At 38.6% G+C, this 25,072-nt stretch overlaps 1 protein-coding gene across 1 annotated transcript in view; it reads left to right on the forward strand.

Moving 5' to 3' along the window:
* The window catches only part of LOC111143657 (major facilitator superfamily domain containing 14A), a 41,757-nt gene that overhangs the window by 9,220 nt on the left and 7,465 nt on the right, over positions 1-25,072 (forward strand). The window contains exons 2-8 of the mRNA XM_022497476.1: positions 4,807-4,902; positions 14,167-14,229; positions 15,025-15,152; positions 16,857-16,971; positions 19,511-19,729; positions 20,012-20,125; positions 20,857-20,928. Coding sequence (XP_022353184.1) covers positions 4,807-4,902; positions 14,167-14,229; positions 15,025-15,152; positions 16,857-16,971; positions 19,511-19,729; positions 20,012-20,125; positions 20,857-20,928 — 807 coding nt within the window. The remainder of the gene's footprint in view (positions 1-4,806; positions 4,903-14,166; positions 14,230-15,024; positions 15,153-16,856; positions 16,972-19,510; positions 19,730-20,011; positions 20,126-20,856; positions 20,929-25,072) is intronic.

Genomic DNA, 25,072 nt, shown 5'->3' on the forward strand with positions numbered 1-25,072 from the left:
TAGGATAAGCAAATACGCCTATCTCTCCCCCACCACCCCATCCCTTGCTTTAAAAATATGTACATAAGGTTGCCTAGATGGCTCAGTCAGTTGAGCATCCAACTCTTGGTTTCAGGCTCCGGTCATGATCTCATGGGTTGTGGGATGGAGCCCTAAGTTGGGCTTCCCTTGGGGTGCTCTGCTTAGTAGGGAGTCTGCTTTGGGATTCTCTCTCTGCCCCTCCCCACACTTGCATGTGTGTGTGTGCGCATGTGCTCTCTCACTTGCTCATAAATCTTAAAATACACACATACTCTTTTTCTTCCTAGTTCTGGGAAATGAGAGAATAGCTCAGAAGGGGCAGTATATCTAACTATCTTTTTCCATTCTAGTTTTTAGTTTTTCTCTTAAATAAGCAAAACATTCTCCTTGTATGTCAAGTAAGGGTATGCTTATTAGAAAAGATTTAGAAAATTCAGAACAACATAATAATTTTACATCCCTTAAAATTGCTACCTAATTAACATTGAGGTTTTTGTTTTGATTTTCAGAGTTGAAATTACTTGACACTTACAATTTTATATCTTCCTTTTATTTTTTTAAACTTAACATTTCCATAAGCATTTTCACATATCATCAAAGATGATCCATAAACAGGGGCACCTGGGTGGCTCAGTCGTTGAGCGTCTGCCTTTGGCTCAGGTCATGATCCCAGGGTCCTGGGATCAAGCCCCGCATCGGGCTCTCTGCTCAGCAGGGAGCCTGCTTCCTCCTCTCTCTCTGCCTGCCTCTCTGCCTACTTGTGATCTCTCTGTCAAATAAATAAATAAAATCTTTAAAAAAAAAGAAAAGATGATCCATAAACAATTTTTGGCTGCATATTCTGTCTGATTTAGGTTTCCATATTTAGATTTCCATATTTCCTACTATAAATGATGCTGCCATGAACATCTTAATCCTAGAGTTTTTTCTGAATGTTTGATTATTTTCATAGGATAGAATGTTATTAGCTTTTTTTTTAAGTTTTTTTTTTTTTTTACTTAAAGAGAGCGAGGGTGAGCCCAAGCAGGGAGAGAGCAGCAGGCAGCAGGGTAAGTGGGCTCCCCACTGAGCAGGGAGCTCAATGCAGTGCTCAATCCCAGGACCCAGGGGTCAGGACCTGAGCTGAAGGCAGACACTTAGCCAACTGAGACACCCAGGCATCCCTGTTATTAGCTATTTTTAAAACTAATTTTGTCTGTTTTATTTTTATGGTGTCTTAGTACTTTTGAATTGGTTTTTATGAATGCTTTATCTAGATATTAATCATTATTTCTTCCATTTGGTCCTCAGTTTGTTGTCTTTAAATTCAGTTGTGCATGTTTTTCTCAAACTAGGATGCCTAAAATGGATTAATCTTGGGGTGCCTAGGTGGCTCGGTCGGTTAAGTGTTTGCCTTTGGCTCAGGTCATGATCCCAGTGTCCTTCCTGGGATTGAGCCCCACATTGAGCTCCCTGCTCAGTGGGGAGCCTTCTGCTTCCCCTGCTTGTGTGCTCTTTCTCTCTTTCTGTCAAATAAAATCTTGAAAAAATGAATCTTTTGTTCTTTCTCCTCTCCTCACAGTATGGCTGACTAAACCACAGAAGTCTTATATTTTCATCTTTGATCTTCCCGTATTTGTCCTCTGCTACATCTTGTCAGCCATTGAGTCCTTTTGATTCAACCTCTTAAGTGTTTTTTGTATTCTATTCACTTTCTCTAACCCTACTACCACTATCTTATTATAGTTACTGTTACCTCTCCCCTGTTGTTTCTTCCATAGCCTGCCTCTGGTCTTCCTCCCTCCCTTTCAAAGTCTTTGACACACTGCAGTGAAAGTTACTGTTCCAAAAAGTCCTATAATGTGATGTTAACTCTGGCTTGAAATGTTTCAGTTACCCTGCTGCCTGCAAGTTAAAGGTCTGCATGTGACTTTTCAAGTCACCTTTTCAGTTTCACTTCTCCTCACCTCGCAACTTCTTTTACCTCTTCTCCTTAGACATCAGGTACTGAAAGAAGCCGTGATGTGTCCTGTCTTCTGGACTTTGTGTATGCTGTTCCCTTTACCTCAGACACTCTTGGCCATCATTACCCTCCACTGACATCCTACCCCCCAAACACACACGCGCACCTGACAATCCCTACATCTTTCCCACTGTACTTCCAGGTCTCAGATAATACTGCCTACCTCCCTAAGAAGTCTTCACTGACATTCTCCTCAGCCAACTGAGTGCTCTTCACTGAAACAGCCACTTTTAACATCATTTCCTTCCAGTTTTTTTGCTGTGTGTATGTTTATCCACATTGTTCTATAATTATCTTTTTATCAGCACTTCCCAAATAGTTTTTACAAGGAACTCAAATGGCCATGAGATACTACCAGTTCTATGAAAGAAGGATTCCATCAAGTTTGGAATACAGTGCATACTGTATCTTCTTGGAAATTCATAATGTAAATTAGCATGTGAAAGGTCCTGAGACATTCTACTAAGCATTTCACCGAGGACTGACTATATGCAGTGGTGAACAAAAACAGTTTGGACCTTACTAAATCCTAGGGTTGTGTTTTGACCTTTTCTTAAATTAACTGTACTTGCTCTGTTTGGTACTGGACATTACCCCTTCCTAAAACTGATCCTTTGTCATCTGTAACACTGTATTCTCTTAAGTGTCCTGGTATTTCTCTGACTTGTTCCTTCTTTATTTTTGCCGTGTTCATTTTCCTCTGCCCACTAAATGTTGGTGTTTCTTAGAGTCTGGTCTTAGCCCACTTCTCTTTTCCCACTTCTCTTCTCCCTGTAATCTCACCCACTCTGGTGGTTTCAGACCTCATCATGCTTTACTCATTGTTTTAGTGCGTCCTCAAAAGATGATAGAAATGTTTCAAGTACAAGGGGCAGTGTCTTAGTGAAGTAAATCCAAGCCTCTTGGGGAAAAAAGAGCTGCAACGCTACCAGCTTCCACTAGTAGACAACCAAGCTAAAAATTTGAAGTCATTCTTCACTCTCCCTCCCAGATTTCTCAAGTGCTGCCACTTTCACATCCTCTGTACTTATATCCATTACCTCCCCTCCAGTGTCCTTGCCACTCCTCATTTTATGCCCTCATCATTTCTTCTTGAAACTGATTGAAATAGCCTTTTACATGCAGTTTGCTCCCTGGTATCCAGCTTTAGGAAATCATCATGGTGTACTAAAAAAATGGAGGTCTCATCACACCATTCTCTTGCTTGAAACCCTTCAGGGGTTATTTGTGTCTCTGGAGTAATGATGAGAAACTCCTTAACAAAGCTTAGAAGCTGCCTCTTCTGCCTTCCTCTCTTTACTCCATGATTATTACTTTATTCTCATCAGTCTTCAGCTGTCATGGCACTTCTCTATTTCATTATGGCTTTCTCTGGTGAGATTGTCCATACTACCACCTTTTCTTGTAATACTCTTTCCTTGCTTCCTTACTTCTATGTATCTTTTATTGCATTTGCACATAAGTAGATGATGTATAATGAGGTTTTTTCCCTCTCTGGCCTGTGAGTTCCTTGAGATCAGGGAGTATGTTTTAATGGTTTTTATAATCTTGCACCTCTGGTGCATAGTAGGTACTCTGTAAATGTTTGTTGAATGAATGAGATCTTGAACAAATTCATTCCCAGCCGTGGTCCTTCACCTCTTGTGTGCCCCACCTCTCTTGTCTGAAATTCCTAAACTGCCAGTTTTAGCAAGGGGGTTTTTAGATACCTAAATTCTGAAGGTTGGGAGAGTTACGTGTTTTTTTTTTTTTTTTTTTAAATAATGATGTTGCATTATGACAATATTAAAAGTGATGTGGCATCATTTTTAGTGTATAGAGAAATCCAAACCCTTAATAGTTGCCATGTGAGACTACTGAATGTACTTTACAACTTATGCATGACATTGTAATATGTATTGATTAAACTTGTCTTTTTATTATAGAAACCTGTTAGTGGAGACTGCATTAATGTTACAGGTCATTGGCTCTTCCATCAATTTAATATTGCCCTAGAATACAAAATTCAACAACTAAAGTAATTCTTAAGACATTGTTAACAGCAGTATAAACTTCATTTTGTATTTTTCTTTCTTCTGTGTATCAAATCCCAGATCTACTGATGTACTACTCTGGGGCCTGTTCTGCTTTTGAGCCATGTTAATATCTTGCCACTTGGTTCATTCATGTTTTGAGGTTAGTGCAGTTGCCTCCTGACTGTTAACTTTCCTCACTTTTATCTATCTGCTACACCTTTGCAAGAATGATCTTTCTTAAAACTTTTATCTGATCACGTGAGTCTTACCTAACATCCTTTCGTGGCTCCCCATTGCCTTCAAAATGAACTACAGACTCCTGAGCATGGAAGCTAGTCCCTGTGCAGTTCTAGCTCACCTCTCAAACTCCGGCGTGCAGCCCATGCTTGAGTTGTACTGAACTCTCAGAGTCCTGTTATGCCTCCTGCTCTCCAGCCTTACAGCCTTTGATAGAGGCTGTGGCCTTGACCTCTCTTATTCGCCTTCTCACCCCTCACCCTTGTCTGTCTGACGCCTTTTCGTCCTTTTAATCTTCCTCCGGGAAGTCTGATATTCCCATCCCAACCCTAGACTCTGTGTTACTGTTGCACACCGTGCTTATGTGATGGACAGGGACACATGTGCTTACCTTGAGGATAGGGACAGCAAGTTATTCAGACGTTTCACATAGTGCCAGTACATGTATGATCTCAGTAAATATTGACTGTTGCCATAATTGTTAGTCATTCCAGAATGCACTGTTAACTTCTTTAAAATCTGTTTTTATAGCCTCAAGGAATAGGTTCTCCTAGTGTCTACCATGCGGTTATCGTCATCTTTTTGGAGTTTTTTGCTTGGGGATTATTGACAGCACCCACCTTGGTGGTAAGTAATTTTTTAATTTATTTATTATGGACTTAAATCTCTTTTTGTTCCGTTTCAGGGGGGTTGGAAAGGTGGTCCTTTTTTTTCTTACCTTTCCATGGTGAATTCTTACACCAATATTATCAGCTCTTCAATACTGTATTTTACTGGTTTAGTTGTCCTTTTCAACCTTTACTTCTCCTTTACTTTGTGGGGAGGGCTTGGCTGGGTGGGATTCTTCTTGTGAATACTGCCGTTGGGTAAGCAGGGGCTCATTCCCCGCTCTGGATAGGGTAGATGGGATTCTTAAACTGAGAGGCTTAGGAAAAATGTTATCTATGACCTGAATTACTCAGCATTATTATTTTGAGATTCATTCATGCAGCTGCATTTTCCAAATGCAAGTTTCTCTTAGGTTAGGGTAAGTCTTGAGAGGTAGCCTTTTCACAGCCCTAAGCTAATTTTGCCCAGATATCCCAAGGTTTGGAACCTTAGAAAAGACGTCCCTGCTAGTCCAAACAATTCAGGTGATAACTAGTTTTCTCCTTTTGATGTAGATCAGGGGAATGGAATAAAGGAAGGAGTAGTTATGGAAGTAATACCTTGAAAGGTGTAATTAGGATAAATGTATAGCTTACCAAATCTAACAGAATTTTAAAGTGATATGCTTCCTTACATTTTTTGAGATTGCTCATTACACAGGAAAGGTTTTCACAAAAACTTTTATAAATAAATTATATGATCATATAAGTAGATTTATGTTCTAAAAAAGAAAGAAAATTTCCATTCCATGTATCTCCATATTATATGGCTACATAATCATTACTGGAGCTACATAAAATATGGATGTTTAATAGTTGCTTTGAATATATAGGGCAGGGGCGCCTGGGTGGCTCAGTGGGTTAAAGCCTCTGCCTTCAACTCAGGTCATGATCTCAGGGTCCTGGGATCAAGCCCCACTTCAGGCTCTCGGCTCAGCAGGGAGCCTGCTTCCCCCTCTCTCTCTGCCTGCCTCTCTGCCTACTTGTGATCTCTCTCTGTCAAATAAATAAATAAAAAGTCTTAAAAAAAAAAAAGAATATATAGGGCATATTCATCAGTACTGTTACAACACAATTCAGGGGGCACATGGGTGGGTCAGTGGGTTAAGCCTCTGCCTTTGGCTCAGGTCATGATCTCAGGGTCCTGGGATCGAGCCCCGAATCGGGCTCTCTGCTCAGCAGGGAGCCTTCTTCCCCGCCCCCCCCACTCTGCCTGCCTACTTATGATCCCTGTCTCTCTCTGTGAAATAAATAGAATCTTTAAAAAACAAACAAACAAACAAACAAAAAACAAAAACACAATTCATAAGAACAGGAAATTTCAAGTGAACACAGTTTCTTCTATAATCATGCATTGCAAGTTAGAATAGTTCCCTGAATAGTAGCAGTTCCCTGACATGTAATTGTAAGAATGCTGATTTGAGTTTGTTTTCATTGAGATCTTTTACTTTTTAAGAAGGATTTACTTGGGGGTACCTTGGTGGCTTGGTTGGTTAAGTGTCTGCCTTTGGCTTAAGTCATGATCTCAGGATCCTGGGATTGAGCCCCACATCGGGCTTCCTGCTTTTCCTCTCCTGCTCCCCCTGCTTGTGCGCGCTTGCTCGCTCGCTCGCTCTCTCTCTCTCTCTCTCTCTGGCAAATAAATAAATAAATAAAATCTTCTCCAAAAAAAGGATTTACTTGTAATAGGTCATCAATTGTACATTAATAGATTTTCAAAATAATTGAAATGTGGACTTTTAAAATACCTGATCTTTTTTTAATTTAATGATTTCTGATGGGAGTCCTTCAAAAATTAATTTATACATTTCCTGCCTTCATATCCATGCTGTACTCTAATTTGGAACTTCATCAGGTGATGCAAGTTCATTATGACATTTGTAACTTCATTATATTGTAATAACCTGATGTCATGGGTTACTGAGGTGCTGTGATAACTGTGTGGTCTCACACTTTCGCTTCCCTCATGTTCCAGCCTGTTTTTTTTTGTTTGTTTTTTGTTTTTTATAGTCTACTACCAGTTTAACATATAAATCTATCTGGTGGAGCATCAGTCCTAGTTTAAAGTACTTGAGCTTTGTGATAGTAAGCAGTTCATTTATATTTATTTATATTATGGTGGTTCAGGCACAGTCCTAAGCACTTGAAATGCATTATCACTATTAATCGTCTAAGTCCCCTTATGGGTGAGGTATTAGCCTGATAATACACACGAGAAAATTAAGGTTTAGAAAAATTAAGCAGCTTATTTGCAACTACTATGATAGTAAACTGCAGAGTTGGTATTTGAAATGGGGCTTGCTTTGTTCCAGTGCTAAGCATAGGGGAAGGCTGGGAGTAAGTGGTTCATACCTGTGATTTAGGTAGTTAAGATTATTGGCAGTCTGAAGGGTAGCTAAGAAGAGAGATTAAAATGTTTTGGGTAGTTGTTTGTGAGCCATCAAAAAAGCTTTTTGTGATATTTCCATAATTTGTCAACAGGATTTAAAGTGTATATAGCAGTTTTTAAAATTTGCTTCTATTATATATTCTTTAGATAGGTCAGGTTTTTTCTAACTTTGATATTTTTTTTCCTAATTGGACAAAAGAAGACTGTCTTCTTTAAGAACAGGAAAGAGTCCAGTTATTTATACGTAAAGACTTGTTTTTTAGTTCATTTATTGTAGCTAACTTTGTGCTTAGTATATTTTTACTTTTTTTGTTAGCTAAAAAATGGGTAGTGCTTTTGATTTGTTTTTTCTTTTTTTTTTTTTACTTTATAAAATGTTGAATTGCGTTCTGATCAGGAAAATGAAAGTTGCTAATTTGGGAGGACTTAATGATTTTTTTTTTTTTTTTTGCCATCATGATTCTGTTTTTTGTAATAATATCTATAACATTGCCAATTATTTGATTTATAGCAAGAATTTCTTTGCCATGGTTGTTAAAACAGTATTCTTAATTCCCATATTTGTCCTTTATATCTGAATTTTTAAATGGCGAAATGGAGTTATGGTTATTAGGAAGAATTGTCTGTAATACTATCATAGTCCTTACTCTTTATCTTTTCCCAATTTTACTTCATTAACAATTTTAAAGTCAAGCGTCCTCAGAAAAAAATTTACATATTAATGAGTATTAGGCTCAGAATTTTATTTTTGTAGTTCTTATCTGTAATGTATACATGTTTTTAAATAATTGCAGTTTTTGTGTTCTACATTTTTCTTTGTGTGATGGGGAGATCCAGGTGGGGATGGGGTGGGACAGACCTAGGCAAAACAAGGATTGAGCTGTCCTGATTAGACTGTATCTAAATGCTGAGATTTGTTATAGTGCAGATTCTTTCAGGAACTGCAGCCTGCAGGCTTGGAATAGCAAGAATCTGTGAAATATCTCTAAAGAAAATTGTGTGTGGAAGCACATGTATATATAATTCTTTTTTCTATATAATATATGTTACTTTTGTTGGGTCCCCAGTGTTGGGTCCCCCAATAATGGGTCCATGGTCAAAGGAGCAAGACTGATACAAAGCAAAGGTCAAGCAAAGCTTTATTTCGAGCCAAGTATCAAGAATCAAACCGATCGTCAAACCGACCGGGTCGGGGCTGCCCCTTAGAGAGAGAGCGACCCCTCCCTGCCTCACAGACTAACTTTTATAGAGCAAAGGCCATGTGGTTGGGCCTGGCCACATGCAGGTGGCGAATGAGATTGTACACACAGAGAAAGCTGCACAGTCATGCTAGATCACACACGGGTGGCCAATTGAATTACAATTTACCCTATAGTAGACATTTGAACTAGCCTTGGTCAGAATTGGCACCCAAAAGGCGGGGTCCACACTCCTTGGTAGCTAGGGAGACAGTATGCGCACTCTACTGATTGGATGTCTCCACCTGACCCGACTCATCCCTGCATTCAGGCTGTCATTTCCACCTAACCTGACCCACCCTTGTATTTGGGCTTTGTTACCTGGGACTAGTTTCCCGGACTTGCTTCTAATAAGTTCCCCTGGGTGGGGGGGGGGGGAGGGTCAATTTAAGTTTACTGCATGAACAACAAAATGGCTGTTCAACCAAGGTGGGGCCGCTCTGGCTAAATAGGCCCTTACACTTTTTTTTAATAATTAGAGATGCAGTGTATGCTTGTTGTAAAACATAAAGCAATATAGAATTGTGTAAGGACAAAAATTCCCCTGCAATCCTACCTACCCCTCTAGTCAAGCATCAACAGTTTGATAAGAGATCTTGGCTTCAGGGTAAACTTTACTTTTCCTGTTAGGACAAATCAGCCAACCAGAGATGAACATTTTCAGCAATTAAAATGTGCATTTGTCACTGATTTTTTTTTTTTTTTTCTTACTAGAAGTGAATATTAATGATACTTGGGGAGTTTTATCAAAATATCTGGGCCTTGTACCCTGTCCTGCTGAAAAGTCAGAATCTTTCAGGGTGAGGCCCAGATGTATATTTTTTAGAATTGATTCTCATATATCTAGTATATATCACTAATTAAGAACCAATAGATTAATTCAGTGTGGATTTAAAAAGGTTTTGCTCACTTTTAGGCTTTTTGCTTTCAAATTTTTGTTGTTGACTTTCTGGCAATCTTCTTTGTTTTAAACTCCTATGCTCCCTTACTCCCCACCCCCATGTTGGTGTTGGGGACATGGGGGAGGGAGATTTCAAGGTACAAGAAGGCACTAAATCATAGTACTTCACCCTCTTTCTAAAAGTTAACTTTAAACATTTTATTTCCATTTTATGTGCTTTGAAATGGATTATAATCTAGAGAGTCATGGCTCTTAACATTTATTTTTTAAAAAGGAAGAATGAAGGGATGTCTGGGTGGCTCAGTTGGTTAAGCGACTGCCTTCGGCTCAGGTCATGATCCTGGAGTCCCAGGATCGAGTCCCGCATCGGGCTCCCTTCTCCACAGGGAGTCTGCTTCTCCCTCTGACCCTCCCACTTCTCATACTCTCTCTCTCTCTCTCATTCTCTCTCTCTCAAATAAATAAATAAAATCTTTAAAAAAAAAAAAAGGATGAAGATGAAGTTATAATTCAGTTTATTTGTATTTTTTCTTTTAAGATTTTATTTATTTGTTTGATAGACAAGTAGGCAGAGAGGCAGGCAGAGAGAGAGGAGGAAGCAGGCTCCCCGCCGAGCAGAGAGCCCAGGATCCTGAGATCATGACCTGAGTGGAAGGCAGAGGCTTTAACCCACTGAGCCACCCAGGTGCCCCAGTTTATTTGTATTTTAAGTCATTATCTCTCCATACATAGCTCTCAAAAATTGTAAAGTTTTAGCACTTTAAATTTGTTCTTTTAAGATTTTTGTTTATTTATTTGTCAGAGACCACATAAGCAGTGGGAATGACAGGCAGAGGGAGAAGCAGGCTCCCTACTGAGCAAGGAGCCTGACATGGGACTCGATCCCAGGACCCTAGTATCATGACCCCAGTTGAATGCTTCACTGCCTGAGCCAGGGAGGCATTCCAGCATTTTAAATTTCAAAGATTTTCTTTGATTTATTCATTTAACAGATAACCAATGTTAAGATACATTAATTATAATAAATAGGATTATGATGTTTGGGATTTATTAGCCTTAGTCGTCTTTTTCCTTTTTTTAAAAACTGTATTTATTTATTAGGAGAGAGAGAAAGAACACAAGCAGGGGAGGGGCAGAGGGAGAAGCAGACTCCCTGCTGAGCAGGGAACTAGATGCAGGGGCTCCATCCCAGGACCCCAGCACCATGACATGACGCCAAACCTACTGAGCCACCCAGGAGCCCCTACCTAGCCTTAGTTTTCAAAACCAATGTGAAGTTAAAGAATTCTTTTTAAAAAATTTCATGTGATTTCCATTATCTTTGAGTCTTAAACTCATAGAACTCCTAGAAACCTGTGTCCTCTAGAACACAGTGAAAGAACCAAAGTTGTGTTTTAATGTGGAAGACCTGCCCAAGGGAGGATGGTGAAGTCTCCACCAACAAGGAGATTTACATTCACTACAAAGAATTTTAGACTGCCAAATATTTTTTAAGGACTGAAGTCTAACACTTTGAGAGGCTATATGTTTGGTTCATAGTGGGTATTCAATCAGGGATGATAATATATTAGACAAAGAGAATAATAGGTTTAAGAATCCATAATGCTAAGAAGTGACTTGACTTTTTTGACCTATGGTTCTGGAAAAACTAGGCCAGTGTTTGATGGTCCCGGATGCTCAGATGCACTGTGTGTTACGGAGCGAGACCCTATACTCGAATTCTCCAAAATTCTCCAGTATTTCTTCTGTGTAAATGGCTTAGCAGCCTTTGCTACAGAGATAGTCCTGAGGCATTTAATATTTTAAGGACTGTTTCTTCTAAAAGTTTTAGAATTCCATAAATTTTATGACCTGTAAAATTTCTTGGGAAATACTATATCTTTTCCTATTTGGCTCTAATGTCCAGTGCTAAAAGGATCCTCACAGATTAAAAATCTTTACATTTGTATTGTTAGATTTGTCTCTATGTTAAAATTTTGCTAAAAAATCAAACAGGAGGGGCGCCTGAGTGGCTCAGTGCGTTAGGCCTCTGCCTTTGGCTCAGGTCATGGTTTCAGGGTTCTGGGTTCAAGCCCTGCATGAGGCGCTCTGCTTAGCATGGAGCCTGCTTCCTCCTCTCTCTCTGCCTGCCTGATAAATAAATCTTAAAAAAAAAAAAAATCAAAACAGGAATGTTTGTTTATCTTAATTTAACGATACTTTTTTTTTTTTAAAGATTTTATTTATTTTTTTGACAGATAGAGATCACAAGTGGGCAGAGAGACAGGCAGAGAGAGAGGGGGGAAGTAGGCTCCCTGCCGAGCAGAGCCCGATGAGACCCTCGATCCCAGGACCCTGAGATAATGACCCAAGCTGAAGGCAGAGGCTTTAACCCACTGAGCCACCCAAGCACCCTAAATTTAACTATATTCCTTTTGGGGGTTGTAAAGGTTTTTACTTTGTAACATTAGCTAAATTGCATAATTATTATATTAAGGCACCTTGGAAACAGTGTATCAGATAATTATGAGCATTTAGTGAGTAGTTACTAAATGAAGGCATTCTGTGAGGCACTAATCAAGATAAAGATACATTAAATGCAAGGTATAGTGTATCTAGTACCTGTCCTTAAGAACTCTGAAATATAATTGAAAGGAAATAAATACTAAATACATGAAGAACTGAAAAATACTAGACCCAAGTAGCTCAGTGATAAAAGAAATTTCACAAACTCTTTGTGACTGTTGAGTGCTATAATCACTTCCTGTCGGCTCTAAAAGAGGAAATGATTGCTTTGGACAGGAAAGTTTGGTGACAGAGGTGCAATTTGGAAGGTTTGGGGTTGGCTAGAGAGGCAAGATGAGGAGAACAAACATGCCAGATGGAGATGATGTCCTGTATGAAAGTGAATATTGGAAAGCATGAGAATATTTAAAATGGTGAAAGACCAGATTGTTGGAATGGAAGGTAGCTTGGCAAAGTGAATCATTAGCAGTGAGATCTAGCATATCATAAAGCTTTTTGTAGGCATTCGTTATGGTCTTCATTCTTTGTAACACACATTTTTTTTTTTTTTTTTTTTTTTTTTTTGTCCCTACAAAGATTTGGCCCTTAGTAATTATTGGAAGGAAACTATATTTGATTTGTTGCAAAAAGTTTGGAGATACCACTTTAGGGAGTTTAAATCTTTTCCTTTAGTGCAAGAACTGGCAAACTATGGCCAGATATATAGAGCAAATCCTATACATCATGTTAGCCTGTTTTTCATAAATTTATTTGGGGCACAGCCAGACCATTCCTATACGTATAGTCTTTGGCTGTTTTTGTTGAGTTGAATACTTGTGACAGAGACTATATAGCCTACAAAGCTATAAAAAGATACCTGCTGTCTGGTTCTTTAGAGAAGCTTTTAGCACTATGGACAGTTTGGGCCAAATGATTATTTGTTGTGAGGGGCTGACCTGCGTGCTGTAAGGTGTTTTGCAGCATTCTTGATCTCTGCCTCTTAGATGTAGCTCCCCATCCAAATTTTGACAATCAAAAATGTATTCAGACGTTGTTATATAACCCCTGGAGGTCAAAATCCCCTTCAGTTGAGAAAATATGTAATATATATCATACAAAATATAGAGATAAAATAAACGAATATAATAAATATGTGTTTTTTCCCATGTTAATGATTTTCTTTGACTAAACATTTCATTTCTAATTTTCTTTATTTTTACATGTGAGTTCGTTTTTGTTAAATTTCTAGTTTTGGGCATAAGAGTAACTGAAGAAAAGGGAGCATTTTAATCCCTGTAATGGGGTTAGAATGTACACTCAGCATAGTTTTTCTTCCTAAAGAGATTTCCCAACTTTCTTATTCTCCATATTGCCATTCTCTCTTATATTTTTTGGAGAAACAGCATGGTATAATGGAAGAAGCAGTGGCTTTTAGGTCAAGCAAGAACTTGGTTGCCTCATCTGTAGAGTGATATTTTATATAACCCATAATGTTGTTAGCATGAAGTAAAAGTATGTATAAAGCCTCTGACACATAGGCTGTAAAAATCGTAGCTGTTCCTTCTTATTTTTTCAGTCATTTTTCCCTCCAGTTGCTTTTTTAACCAGTGGCTACCCAGTGGTTCACTTGCTGCCCATTGAACAAATTAATGTTATGTGGTTTGAGACTCAGTCTTAGAAAGAATAGAGTAACTTGTTATACATTTTCAGAGGTTGGGATTTCTTTTTCTTACGTTATGGTGTCTTTCTAGATTCACTTTTTAGCAATTAAAATTTCCCTATTCTCCCAGTCTCCTATCTCAATAATGCCTGCACCTGTCTGTAAAGGAGTTGTAAGTCAGTTGTATGTGGCAAACAGTGAAGGCACCGCATACTAAGTAAAAGCATGCACTTTCAAACCCCAGCTTCCTGTGTTCAGTTTCAGTTTTGCTACATACTATGTAATCATGTGTAAGATGCTTAACCTCTGCCTGTATCAGTGTTCTTGTAGGATCATTAAGAGGAATTGAAGGAAATAATATATGTAAAGTGCCCAGTTTAGTGTTTTGTGACATCGTAAATTCCAAATAAATGTTTGCTATTATTAGTACTTACTCAAATGTATAGCATCAGACAAATCTGAAAATTTACAGGAGATAAAATTTTGTGAAGGTATGTTTTAAAATATAAATGTAGAAGTTTTACTGAGAGTAAAATGTGGTATGAGATTTTTATTTTGTATTTTTTCTTTAGGTATTACATGAAACCTTTCCCAAACATACATTTCTGATGAATGGCTTAATTCAAGGAGTAAAGGTAGGATCAGTGATGTATTTGCCAGTGTACACACAGGCACATACACTTTCGTGTGTATACGTCTGCCAGTATAACAGTTAGTTAATAGACAAATTCACTGTTAATTTTTACAATTTGAGTATATCTTGGGGGATTGCTTAACACTTCAAAAATGAACTGGGTTTTAAATATGATCTTTATTATTAAAGAAAAATATATTTACTTTCGTTGGTCATCTAAAAATGATCTGACTCAAATACAGACAACTACATATAATGATAAACCACATCATAACAGATTTATGTGTGGCGTTTTTATTTCAGAGATCTAAATGCTTTTATAAGCTAACAACAAAAATACAGCCTGAAGAGAAAAGAACTATTAAAAAATACATAAATATAGAACCATATGGTAAAGTCTTGATTATTGTGCATACTCTCTACTCTTGATTTCATTTGACCAACAAGGTTTATAAATAGGTAGTTAGCCTATGAATATAAAAATTAGGCTATAAATATAAAAACAGATAACTAACATGATATTCTTTCTAGAATTGCTAATGTGGAATTATTGTGTTGGGAATTCATTAGAGCATTTCATATGAACATGCAACCAGAGCCCTGCAGGTGATTCCAGACAATCTTGGGAAAGTTTTAAATTTTATATAGACAAGAAATAAGTTATCTAAAGTTTTGGTGGTATTATGCTTATGTTAGAAATAAACTTTAAAAAATTCTTCTATGATAGTAGAATGATTTATTTTTGGCTCATTGGTATAGATTGTATACATTTTTTTTTTCATTTACTTTTTTTTAGGGGTTGTTGTCATTCCTCAGTGCCCCACTTATTGGTGCTCTTTCTGATGTTTGGGGTCGGAAATCCTTCTTGCTGCTAACAGTATTTTTCACATGTGCCCCAATTCCTTTAATGAAGATCAGCCCATGGTATGTGCATAATCAGATCACAATGATTAAATATCTTTCTCTTCATTGTTTTCTGAATAGTCCTTAATTTCGTTCACCTTTTTGCCATCTTACCTTTTATATAGATTTTAATTTTATTCTTCCAGTATTCTTTGATGCAGATAACAGAGGGTCCTTAAAAATATAGTGGCTAAGTAATAGTTCATAATGATTTTAGAGCTAGATACTACTATAGGAAGTGTGTAGACTATTGGCGATAAACTGCTTTGGGATTTCACAGCCCAAAATAATAGTTGCTTAACATCAAGGAAGCTTATTTCTTTCTCCATATAAAAGAAGTCAGGAGTTGAGCAGTGTAGAGCTGGTTTGGCGGTTCTGGGGAACCAGACCTTTTCTATCTTTGTGCTCTGCCATCCTCTGCTAGCACCTCCAATGTCCAGTATGGCTGCCTGAGCTCCAGCTTGTGTCACACTTCAGGCAGCAAGACAGAAGGAATGGCTAAGAAGAGCACACTGCCTTCCTATAAAGAAACTACACAGTTCTCATCCAACCTCTGCTTGTATCTGGTCAAATTTCAGGCATATGCTCCTCCTTGTTACAAGATGCTAGGCTCATGGCCTCCTTAACTGAAATCAGGATTCTTTCACTGAGGAGGAAGGGAGGGAAAGCTAATAATGAGAATGATTTCTCAAGGTGATAGAGCCCAATTTTGTTGTAGCTTTATTAATTCTCCTAATGTTCTACTCCACTGCATATTAATGTTAGTTCTGCATCATAGATGGCCTGTATTTTCCATGGCTATCTAGAAAGACTAAGGGAATATAAGAGCCAGGATCTTCCTCTTGTAGGTTAGATAGATACAATTCTGAAGGCCAAACCCTTGATGAATGCTAATCACTCAAATGAAATCTTATCAGAGGAGTCTAGGAGATGAACAAAACATTTGCTGTGAAAAACTGTATTAGAAAAAAATTTAGGAAGCAATAAAGCTCTAGTGGAATATTTGAAAGTTCATTATGATGACACATGATTTTTAAAACTAAACATTCAACATTACAATAGGAAGTTTTTATTCCTGGCCAGTTATTTTGAAATCATATATACCAAAATATAGTTTGCTTTTTAAAATAGCTTTTTTCACTCTTTACAGTAATTGTCTATTCTCTGTTTCATTTTTGAGTATTGCCACACAGGTTTCTTCTATGTGAAGACTGAAATGTTTGTTTTGCCAACATTTGAAAAGCCAAATATAGCTTATGGAAAAGCATCTGGTTTATAGAGGCATAAAATATATAGAGGCATAAAATAAATATAGAGTAACTTGTTTCTCCATTGTACCCACTGAATTTTGCGTTTTGTGTAGTGCTACGGTGGGAAATAGTAATGGATCAATTACAACAGAGTTTAGTTTGTTGCTCTTTTTAGTAAGACCAACAACAAAGCCATTTAACAGCTCAGCAATTGGGTAAAATATTCACCTGGATATATTGTCCAATTTTAAGTATTCCTGCATAGTAACTGAATTGCTTTTGAAGGGTGACTTCTAAGAGTGTATTTTCTTTATATCTATGGCTTATGATTTATAGAAGAATCCGTGAACTGTCTTAGTAAGCCATTGACTGAAATTAGCTGTTTTTTACTCTCACTCACTTATAGGGATAAAGGAAAGTTACGGTGTAATGGTAATTGTTCTGACGGTTCTTGTCAATTTTTTTTCGATCCTAGGTGGTATTTTGCTGTTATCTCTGTTTCTGGGGTTTTTGCAGTGACTTTCTCCGTGGTATTTGCATATGTGGCAGATATAACCCAAGAACATGAAAGAAGTATGGCTTACGGACTGGTATGTGTGTTTATTCTGTTCTTTGTATCTGTGGGAAAATACCTTGTTTTTTAATTGTTTCATATTACAAGTGTAAGCCTTTGCATTACAAAATTTACTTCTTTGTATAAAATACATTTCATAATAAAGTAATCAATTACTATCTAATGGATGACTTATATCAAAAGTTTTTTTCAGTACAAAACCTTACAAATTTTGATTTTTTAGTAGTAGCCATATATGTCAGGTTTGAAATTATAGAATATTTTTACCTTATAGAAGTTCTTTTTAAGTAATACTAAAAATTGGGACGCCTGGGTGGTTCAGCTGGTTAAGTATCTGCCTGCAGCTCAGGTCATGATCCTAGTAGGGTCCTGGGATCCGGTCCCACATGGGGCTCCCTGCTCAGCGGGGAGCCTGCTTCTCCCTCTCCCTCTGCTGTTCCCTCCTGCTTGTGCTCTTTCGCTCTCCCGCTCTCCCTCTGACATATAAATAAATAAAATCTTTAAAAAAATACTAAAAATAAGGAATTATTTAATGTCATGAATTTTTAAACATTACTAATATTTAATGGCTACTCTAAAATGCAGTAGGCTAATGTATAGGTCAGGGATCAGCAGAACGTTTCTGTGAATTTGTGGGCCACAAAGAGTCTCATTCTGTATCTATGTGTGTGTGTATCTCTTCAAAAATGTAAGAACCATCCTTAGCTGGATTGACCCAGAGCTGGTAGTTTGCCAACCTCTGAATACTATTTTGAGAAATTAAGTAGTTGTTGGTGGTATAATCTCTTGTCCATTAAATCTAGGAATAAAAAGGCTAACAGAGACATGATAGTATACAGATCATTATGAGATCGAAGCAGGACAGTGATGAGTGTCAGCAAATATGGGACAAGGATCTTTTGATAAAGAAGGACTGCGTGCTGTGTCAGCCAGAATCTTAGTTTTACAAGAAACTGTCTTTGATTCAAAAGACATGAAGAATCATGGATTAGGAAGTTTTTAGGGGAAATACCTATTGTGAGAAACTTAAAAAAAAAAACAAAACTAATTTCAGTCATAAACTTAGAACACTAAACAATACGAAGTTGATGATGGCCCTCTTCCCCTCTCCCCACTTGCATGTGTGAGTGCTCCCTGTCTCCAAAATAAATAAATAAAAATCTTTAATTTGCTAAATCTGCCCTCACAAAATACCACCACATCCAGTTTTAGAACATTTCCATCTGCCCAAAGGCCATCTGCCATCCATCCCCACCCACCTTCCAGGCAACCAATCACCAGTGTACATTCTGTCTATGTAGGTTTGCCTTTTTTTTTTTTTTTTAAGATTTTGTTTGTTACTGAGCACCTGAGTGGGGGGAGGGGCAGCGGGAGAGAGAGAATCTGAAGCAGAGCAGACTCCGCAGTGAGCACGAGTCTGATGTGGGGCTCCATCTCAGCAGCCCTGAGATCTTGACCCGATCCCAAACTAAGAGAGGATTTAACCAACTGAGCTACCCAGGTGCCCCTGTAGGTTTGCTTTTAATAGAAATTAAATATAAATGAAATAACAGAACATGGTCTTTTCTGTCTGCACTTAGTTATCATCTTTCATTCCTGTTGATACATTTACCAGTAGTTCCTCTTTTACTTTGGTGTAGTTTTACACTGTATGGGATGTACTCTTTTTGTTCAGCCATTTCCCAGCTGATGGACATTTGGGTTAATAGTGAGATGCTTAAAGTTACTACATTGTTATGTACGTGTCAAATAACTGGCCTTTGGAAGTTGAATTGTTTCTTTTGAGCAGTTATTAATAAACAGCTAAACATAAGCACTTCTGTGAAGTTAAATCCTCCATCCAGAAGTCAAAAATGGCACAGAGACAGAATAAAGCACAAGGTGGGGAACAGCTCACGCATGACAACATTAATTTCTAATTCTCGAGCACAGAGCATGGTCTCCGTCAGGTGATACTTGCTGCCATGTCTACTGATTTGCCGGCCATTTTGTCTAATAGGCCAGACACGTCTGGGATTGTTATTCCTCCCCTGTGTCCTCTTTAATCTGCATCTTCCCCAGACGTGTGTGGACTTCCTCAAAGTTTGAGAGAGACACGGTTAGTGATATACTCAGTGCCAAGGACCTGTGATCCTATCCTTCCTAACTCTGCCACCTAAACGATCACGTAGTTCAGTTTTGTACTAGCACTTACACTCTTACTGATGAGAAAGAAGATAAACCTCAAAGTCTTTAAGCTTTATTTCAGCCAGCCTTATGCATCAAGGTAAACATTCATCTCATTTTAATTTTAATATTGGGGGAAAAAAATCACAGTGACAGTGGATTTCCCTAGAGCATTGTTCTTTAGACTTCTTTCAGGCCATTACATATTTTTTTAAGTTAAGGATCTAATTCTTTCCTCTTTCTGCAAAAGAAGAGAATATAAGAAGAATGGCACAGGTAGGATCCTGGAAAGGGAGAGCGTGGCGGGAAGACAGACGTAAATCTGTAGCTCTGAAGGAGAGTCAGGGTGTCCGGACTAATCTCTTCCTGTCCACTTGGATTTATTGCAGGTTTCAGCAACATTTGCTGCAAGTCTGGTAACCAGCCCCGCAATTGGAGCTTACCTTGGCCGTGTGTATGGGGACAGCTTGGTGGTGGTCCTGGCTACAGCCATAGCGTTGCTGGATATTTGTTTTATCCTTGTTGCTGTGCCAGAGTCTTTGCCCGAGAAGATGCGGCCAGCGTCATGGGGGGCACCCATTTCCTGGGAACAGGCTGACCCTTTTGCGGTAAAAAGTTTACATTTTTTCCTTCTCTTCGGCAAAAAAAGTGAATGTATGATTCAGTGCAGTGTTCGTATTTTGTCGTGGATGTTTCTTTGGGGAAAACATCTTGACGTATTTTTAAAATATTTTGAAATACTTTTCAGAATAGTTTGGGGAGGATGAAAGACATTTTGAAAAGATAGCTAAGTGTCTGTATGTACACTGCCAGAAGATAACACTGCATATTTTTAAAAACAGTTCGGTGTTTGGGTGTAAAACCTTATATCAGTCTTTTTCTTATTCTAGTCCTTAAAAAAAGTGGGCCAGGATTCCATAGTGCTGCTGATCTGCATCACGGTGTTCCTCTCCTACCTACCAGAGGCAGGCCAATACTCCAGCTTCTTTTTATACCTCAGACAGGTAAAATCCTAATGTGCCAAGGGGGACTTTTCTTCCACTGTTTAGTGCCTTCATAACAAAAATATTTCATGTCGAGAGCTGTGATAGCAGAGACTTTTAAATGCCTCCTGTGTTGTAAATAATAGCTCACTGGGGTTTACTTCCTACATAGAGTGGTTGATGCTCCTTAGGCATATCTGTTAAGACTTCGGCTTCTGCAGAAAGATACGATTATCCCATCACTGCATGTGGCTTGAGCTTATGTGTTGTCTGTAGAAGTGATGGGATGCTTGTAATCCGTCTGTCTGGTCTGGTCTCTCGGTCATGGAGGGCATGTACCAGTAAAGCAGCAAGCTCTACTGAGAGCATTCGTTTTTCCTCCTTGACACTAATCTTACCAAGGAGGATCAAGCCTTTATCGATATCCATAAAATCACAAAACAGTGCACTATTTATAACATGGATTCTGAGTGCTTGATAGGGGTCTCAAATTTATGAAACCTAAGTCTAAATTAAGAGACTTAGAATTACCAAATCTAAATTAAGTAGCTATTATTTGTAGTCTGTCGACAGTTGTTACAATTGTGATTCTCAATGAAAGCCAGAGTCTTCCTTTGAAGAATTCTTTGGTTATAAATGAGTTGTGGGTTTTTTTCTGGCCCATTTAGTGTTAATATATAAGGACTTGCATCAGTATGGGTTTTGTTGCACTTTTGTCTTTATTAATGTTACTTTTTCTGGAAACCTTTTAGATAATGAAGTTTTCACCGGAAAGTGTTGCAGCATTTATAGCAGTCCTTGGCATTCTTTCCATTATTGCACAGGTGAGTCTCTTTTTAGTTAGAGTGAGGCGGTAGAGTGTTGCTCCTGGTTGACCATCCCAATGGGGCCTCAAGTGATACTCGTGACATTTTCTTGGTGGAGTCACCAGTGTCAGGAATCTGAGGCTTGTAGGTTCAGAAATTCAGTTTTATTAAGTGTACTTAGTCTTTGGATCAGATTTTGGGGATGGGCACATTTTACTCATTATACAGTGTATAAAGCAGAAAGGTAGTTTATTGATTTATACTAGAGAGTACACCTGCATAAAGTAAAAAATTTTATATCAGTCCTCACATATTTATTGAGTATTGCCATGTGTCAGGCCATGGGGGTGTAGCAGTGAACTGAACTAAATCCCTGCTGTTGTAGAGTTTGCATTCTTGTGGGATAAGACAGAAGCTTCAAAAATATGTCTGCGTAAATGTATCGGGTATAATGAAAACGATAAAGAAAAATGGTGCTGGGGATACAGAGGGACTGGGGATGGTTGTTATTTTACCTGGAGGGGTTGGGAAGGCCCAGCTGATACTTGGTGACATTTGAGCAGAAACCCAAAGGAATGAAGAGCAGGCCATGGGAATATCTAGAAGAGCATTCTGAGCAGCAGGTACAGAAGTAAAACTCTAGGGAAGGACTGTAGCTGGCACGTGTGAGAAACAGCCAGGGGACAGCACGGCTCTGGCAGAGCAAGCGAGGCAGCGACCTTCAAGAAATTAAGTCAGAGAGGAGGTGCAGGGGGAACCATCAGATCATCTGGGGCCTCACAGGTTATGCTGAGACTTAATGGAAAGATGGGAAGCCGTTAGAGGGTTTTAAGCGGAGGAATGACGTGAAGTACTTACCCTGGAAATGCAGTTGGTAGCCAGTGGTTGGTTGATAAATAAGATATTAATCAATCAGCAATTTGGATTTTTCTTAGGAGTATTTCATCTTGGCCTCAAATCTCTTTTCCATGATCAAGTAGTATATTCCAGCGACCAGAATTTTTCTCGAGTCAGTCTTTCTCTTTTCAGTGAATAAGTCCCACCCATTTCTTCCTCTCTGGCTTGGCTTAGATGTAGATGTAGATGATCTAATCTAACACTCTTTCTTACCTGAGATCTAGTCTTCTAGATTGCAGCTTTCTTTGTTTTATTCTGTTCTTCAGAAAATGAAAGGCAGGGTCCATTTCCTAGGTCTCTCAGATGTTTTACCATCTCTTAGGTGTAGGATTCCTTCTGCAGATCTCATCACTTACGAATTTTTGGTAGGTTTAGTGATAAGTTTCAAATTCAGATTTAAATTCTATAAGATACCCATTGCCCCACACTTGCATTCATATGGCATTGAGTATTATTAGTACTATTTCTAACTTCCATTTTATTAATTTTTTTAAAAATTTAAATTCAATTAACATATATTATTGGTTTCAGAGGTAGAGGTCAATGATTCATCAGTCTTAAATAATACCCAATGCTCCTTATATCATGTTTTCTCCTTAATATCCATTCTATCTCCTATTTTATCTTGAAGCCCCTTAATCAGAAATAATGTTGCATTTAAATGTGCATTTCTGGCTGTCAGAAAAGTGCACTTCAGCTTTGGGGAAAATATATTGTTGCCTATATGTAAAAATAGCTTTTTAAAAAACACCTTTCTGAAGCATATCACCAAGGAAAATGTACAAATAGTAAGAGTTGATCTTGAGGAATTATCGAATGTTAAACCAACCTTGAATCCTGGGATAAACCCAACCCGGTCATGATGTTTTATCTTTTTCATACATTGCTGAGATTTCATTTGGTAATATTGTTTAAGATTTAGACGAAGAGAACAAGCTAACATTTACTATAATGACACGTAAGAGACGAGTAGCTATTTCACATGTCACTGATCATAGAAGCTGCAGATGCCTTAGAAATTTGGGCAGTAACACTGCTGGAGTGATGTGAAGGTGCTTTAGAGGAAATTTTCTCTCTGCTCAGCAGAGGGCACCTAGCACAAAAGGTAGAAGATGGAAAACAGGGGCGCTTGGGTTGCTCAGTCATTAAACACCTCAGGTCGTGATCCCAGGGTCCCCCAACTGGCTTCCTGCCCCAGGGCTCCCTGCTCAGTGGGAAGCCGGCTTCTCCCTCTTCCACTCCCCGACTTGTGTTTCCTCTCTCGCTGTGTCTGTCTCTGTCAAATAAATCTTTAAAAAAACAAGATGGAAAATAGCTGTGGATACAGGAGGGGGCATGGTTGGGCTTATGTGCGGAGCGCTTGCAGTGCTTGGGAATGTGGGAGGATATGAGCTGCCAGCCAGCCAGCATTGGACATACTGGACATACTGGACATACATATTGGACATACTCCCACAAGGAGTATGGTCCTTAAGTGACCATTTAGCTTTTGAGGCCTACGTAGAAATACCATTTTTTGAGATGAATCACATTTTAAAAAGTGAGAAAATTAGTTGCACTTCAAAAAACAGGTTAATGGAAGTATGTAGTGTATATAGATAAATGATCATTATGTTGCTGTCATTATATGAACTAAAATATTAAGTATAATATATAACTCCAAAGGTAGAAGAATTGTCTTGTATTCTCATTTATGTCAAGTATACAGTTGAGAATAACTTGTTGCTTGCCTGCTCGTGTTACTGCTTGCCGTTGTGCCTTTGTTCTTGCTGGTCTTTCTGCCTCCCCACCCTCTGCTCTAAGTGTCCTCTCTCTCAGTTCCCATACTAACTGAGGTATATCTCTGTCATTGTACAGAATACACTGTACTATTGCTTTTACCTCTGTTTATGTTTTATTATTTTTGCCTCGGTAGATTGTGGGAAGAGTAGCCTGTGAATGAGGTCAGGATTATAGCACATTCATCTTGGTCACTGGAGCACCCTGTATTGTGCCCGCTACTCAGTTAAGTGCTAAATTAGAAGCCATTGTTTATTTTTCTGCTTTAACTTTAAAAAGGGCTCCTGGTTGGCTCTGTCGGTAGAGCATTTGACTCTTGGTCCTGGGATTGGGAGTTCAAGCCCCATATGGGGTATAGAGATTACTTAAAAAAACAAAATCTTAAAATAAATCATACATACATACTTAAAAAATTAGTAGTAACCATTTAAAGATTGGGAGGTTATATGAAAATATGTGTGTGTAGCTTCTCCCCCCAAATGAGAAGATCTGGAAACATGGACAGACACACTTTCCAGTGGGAGCCAAATGTTTGCCGTCCCCTCTGGGGCTTTTAGGCCTCATCGCTTCTTTGGTGCCAGGAGGCGTGCAAGCCTAACTTTGGCACTAAATAAAAGTTTATGTGAGTGCAGGGTTATCGTTGGACATATTTCCTTCCTCAGTGCTCTTATCTAGTTCTCTATGTGCTGGTGACCTCCTAAGATTTTACCTCTAGGCCGGCCCCTGACTGAGCTCCTGTTTGACACATGTTGGGCATTTAAACTTGACATAACCAAAACTGAAATCTGGATTCCTTCCCTTTAGCACTGCTCACCTCATTGGTGGGCATCACCATGCTCCTGGTTGCTGGAGCCACAATAAACTTTGGTGTCATATTTTTGAATTTTTGCCTTTCTTTATCCTTACCACATAGTCAGTCCCTCAGATGGTATCTCCTGTTACCTCTGTCTCCAAAATCCATTCCGAATTGAAGCATCTCTCCCCATCTCTGATACTAGGAGCCAGTCTGAGCCATGGCTCTTGCCTCCAAGTGGTCTCCCTATCGTTTATTCACCACTTGGGAAAGTAATTTTTGTAAAGTGAATTTTTTTTAAGATTTTATTTATTTTAGAGAGAGAGTGAGTGTGAGCAGGGGGAGAGAGAATTTCAAGCAGACTCCACGCTGAGCAGGGAGCCCTATGGAGGGCTTGATCCCTCATCCCTGAGATTGTGACCTGAGTCAAAATCAAGAGTTGGACACTTAACAGACTAAGTACTCAGGCGCCCCTGTAGAGTGAAATTTTAATCCTTTTGTTTAAAATTTACTTTCCTTTGCAACCAGAAAAAAACCTGGACTCAACATGACCTCATTGTGTCCCATAATCCCTGTTATTGAATATATTCCAGTTGAGGGCCTTTGCACTTGCCGTTACCACTTGTTGGAGTATTCTGATCCCCGAGATACTCACGTAGCCACCTCCCTCCCCATTCAGCTGTTGCCTCAGAA

The sequence above is a fragment of the Enhydra lutris genome, unplaced genomic scaffold (assembly GCF_002288905.1).
Source record: "Enhydra lutris kenyoni isolate GAN:26980312 unplaced genomic scaffold, ASM228890v2 scaffoldscaffold9, whole genome shotgun sequence".
NCBI classification, from domain to species: domain Eukaryota; kingdom Metazoa; phylum Chordata; class Mammalia; order Carnivora; family Mustelidae; genus Enhydra; species Enhydra lutris.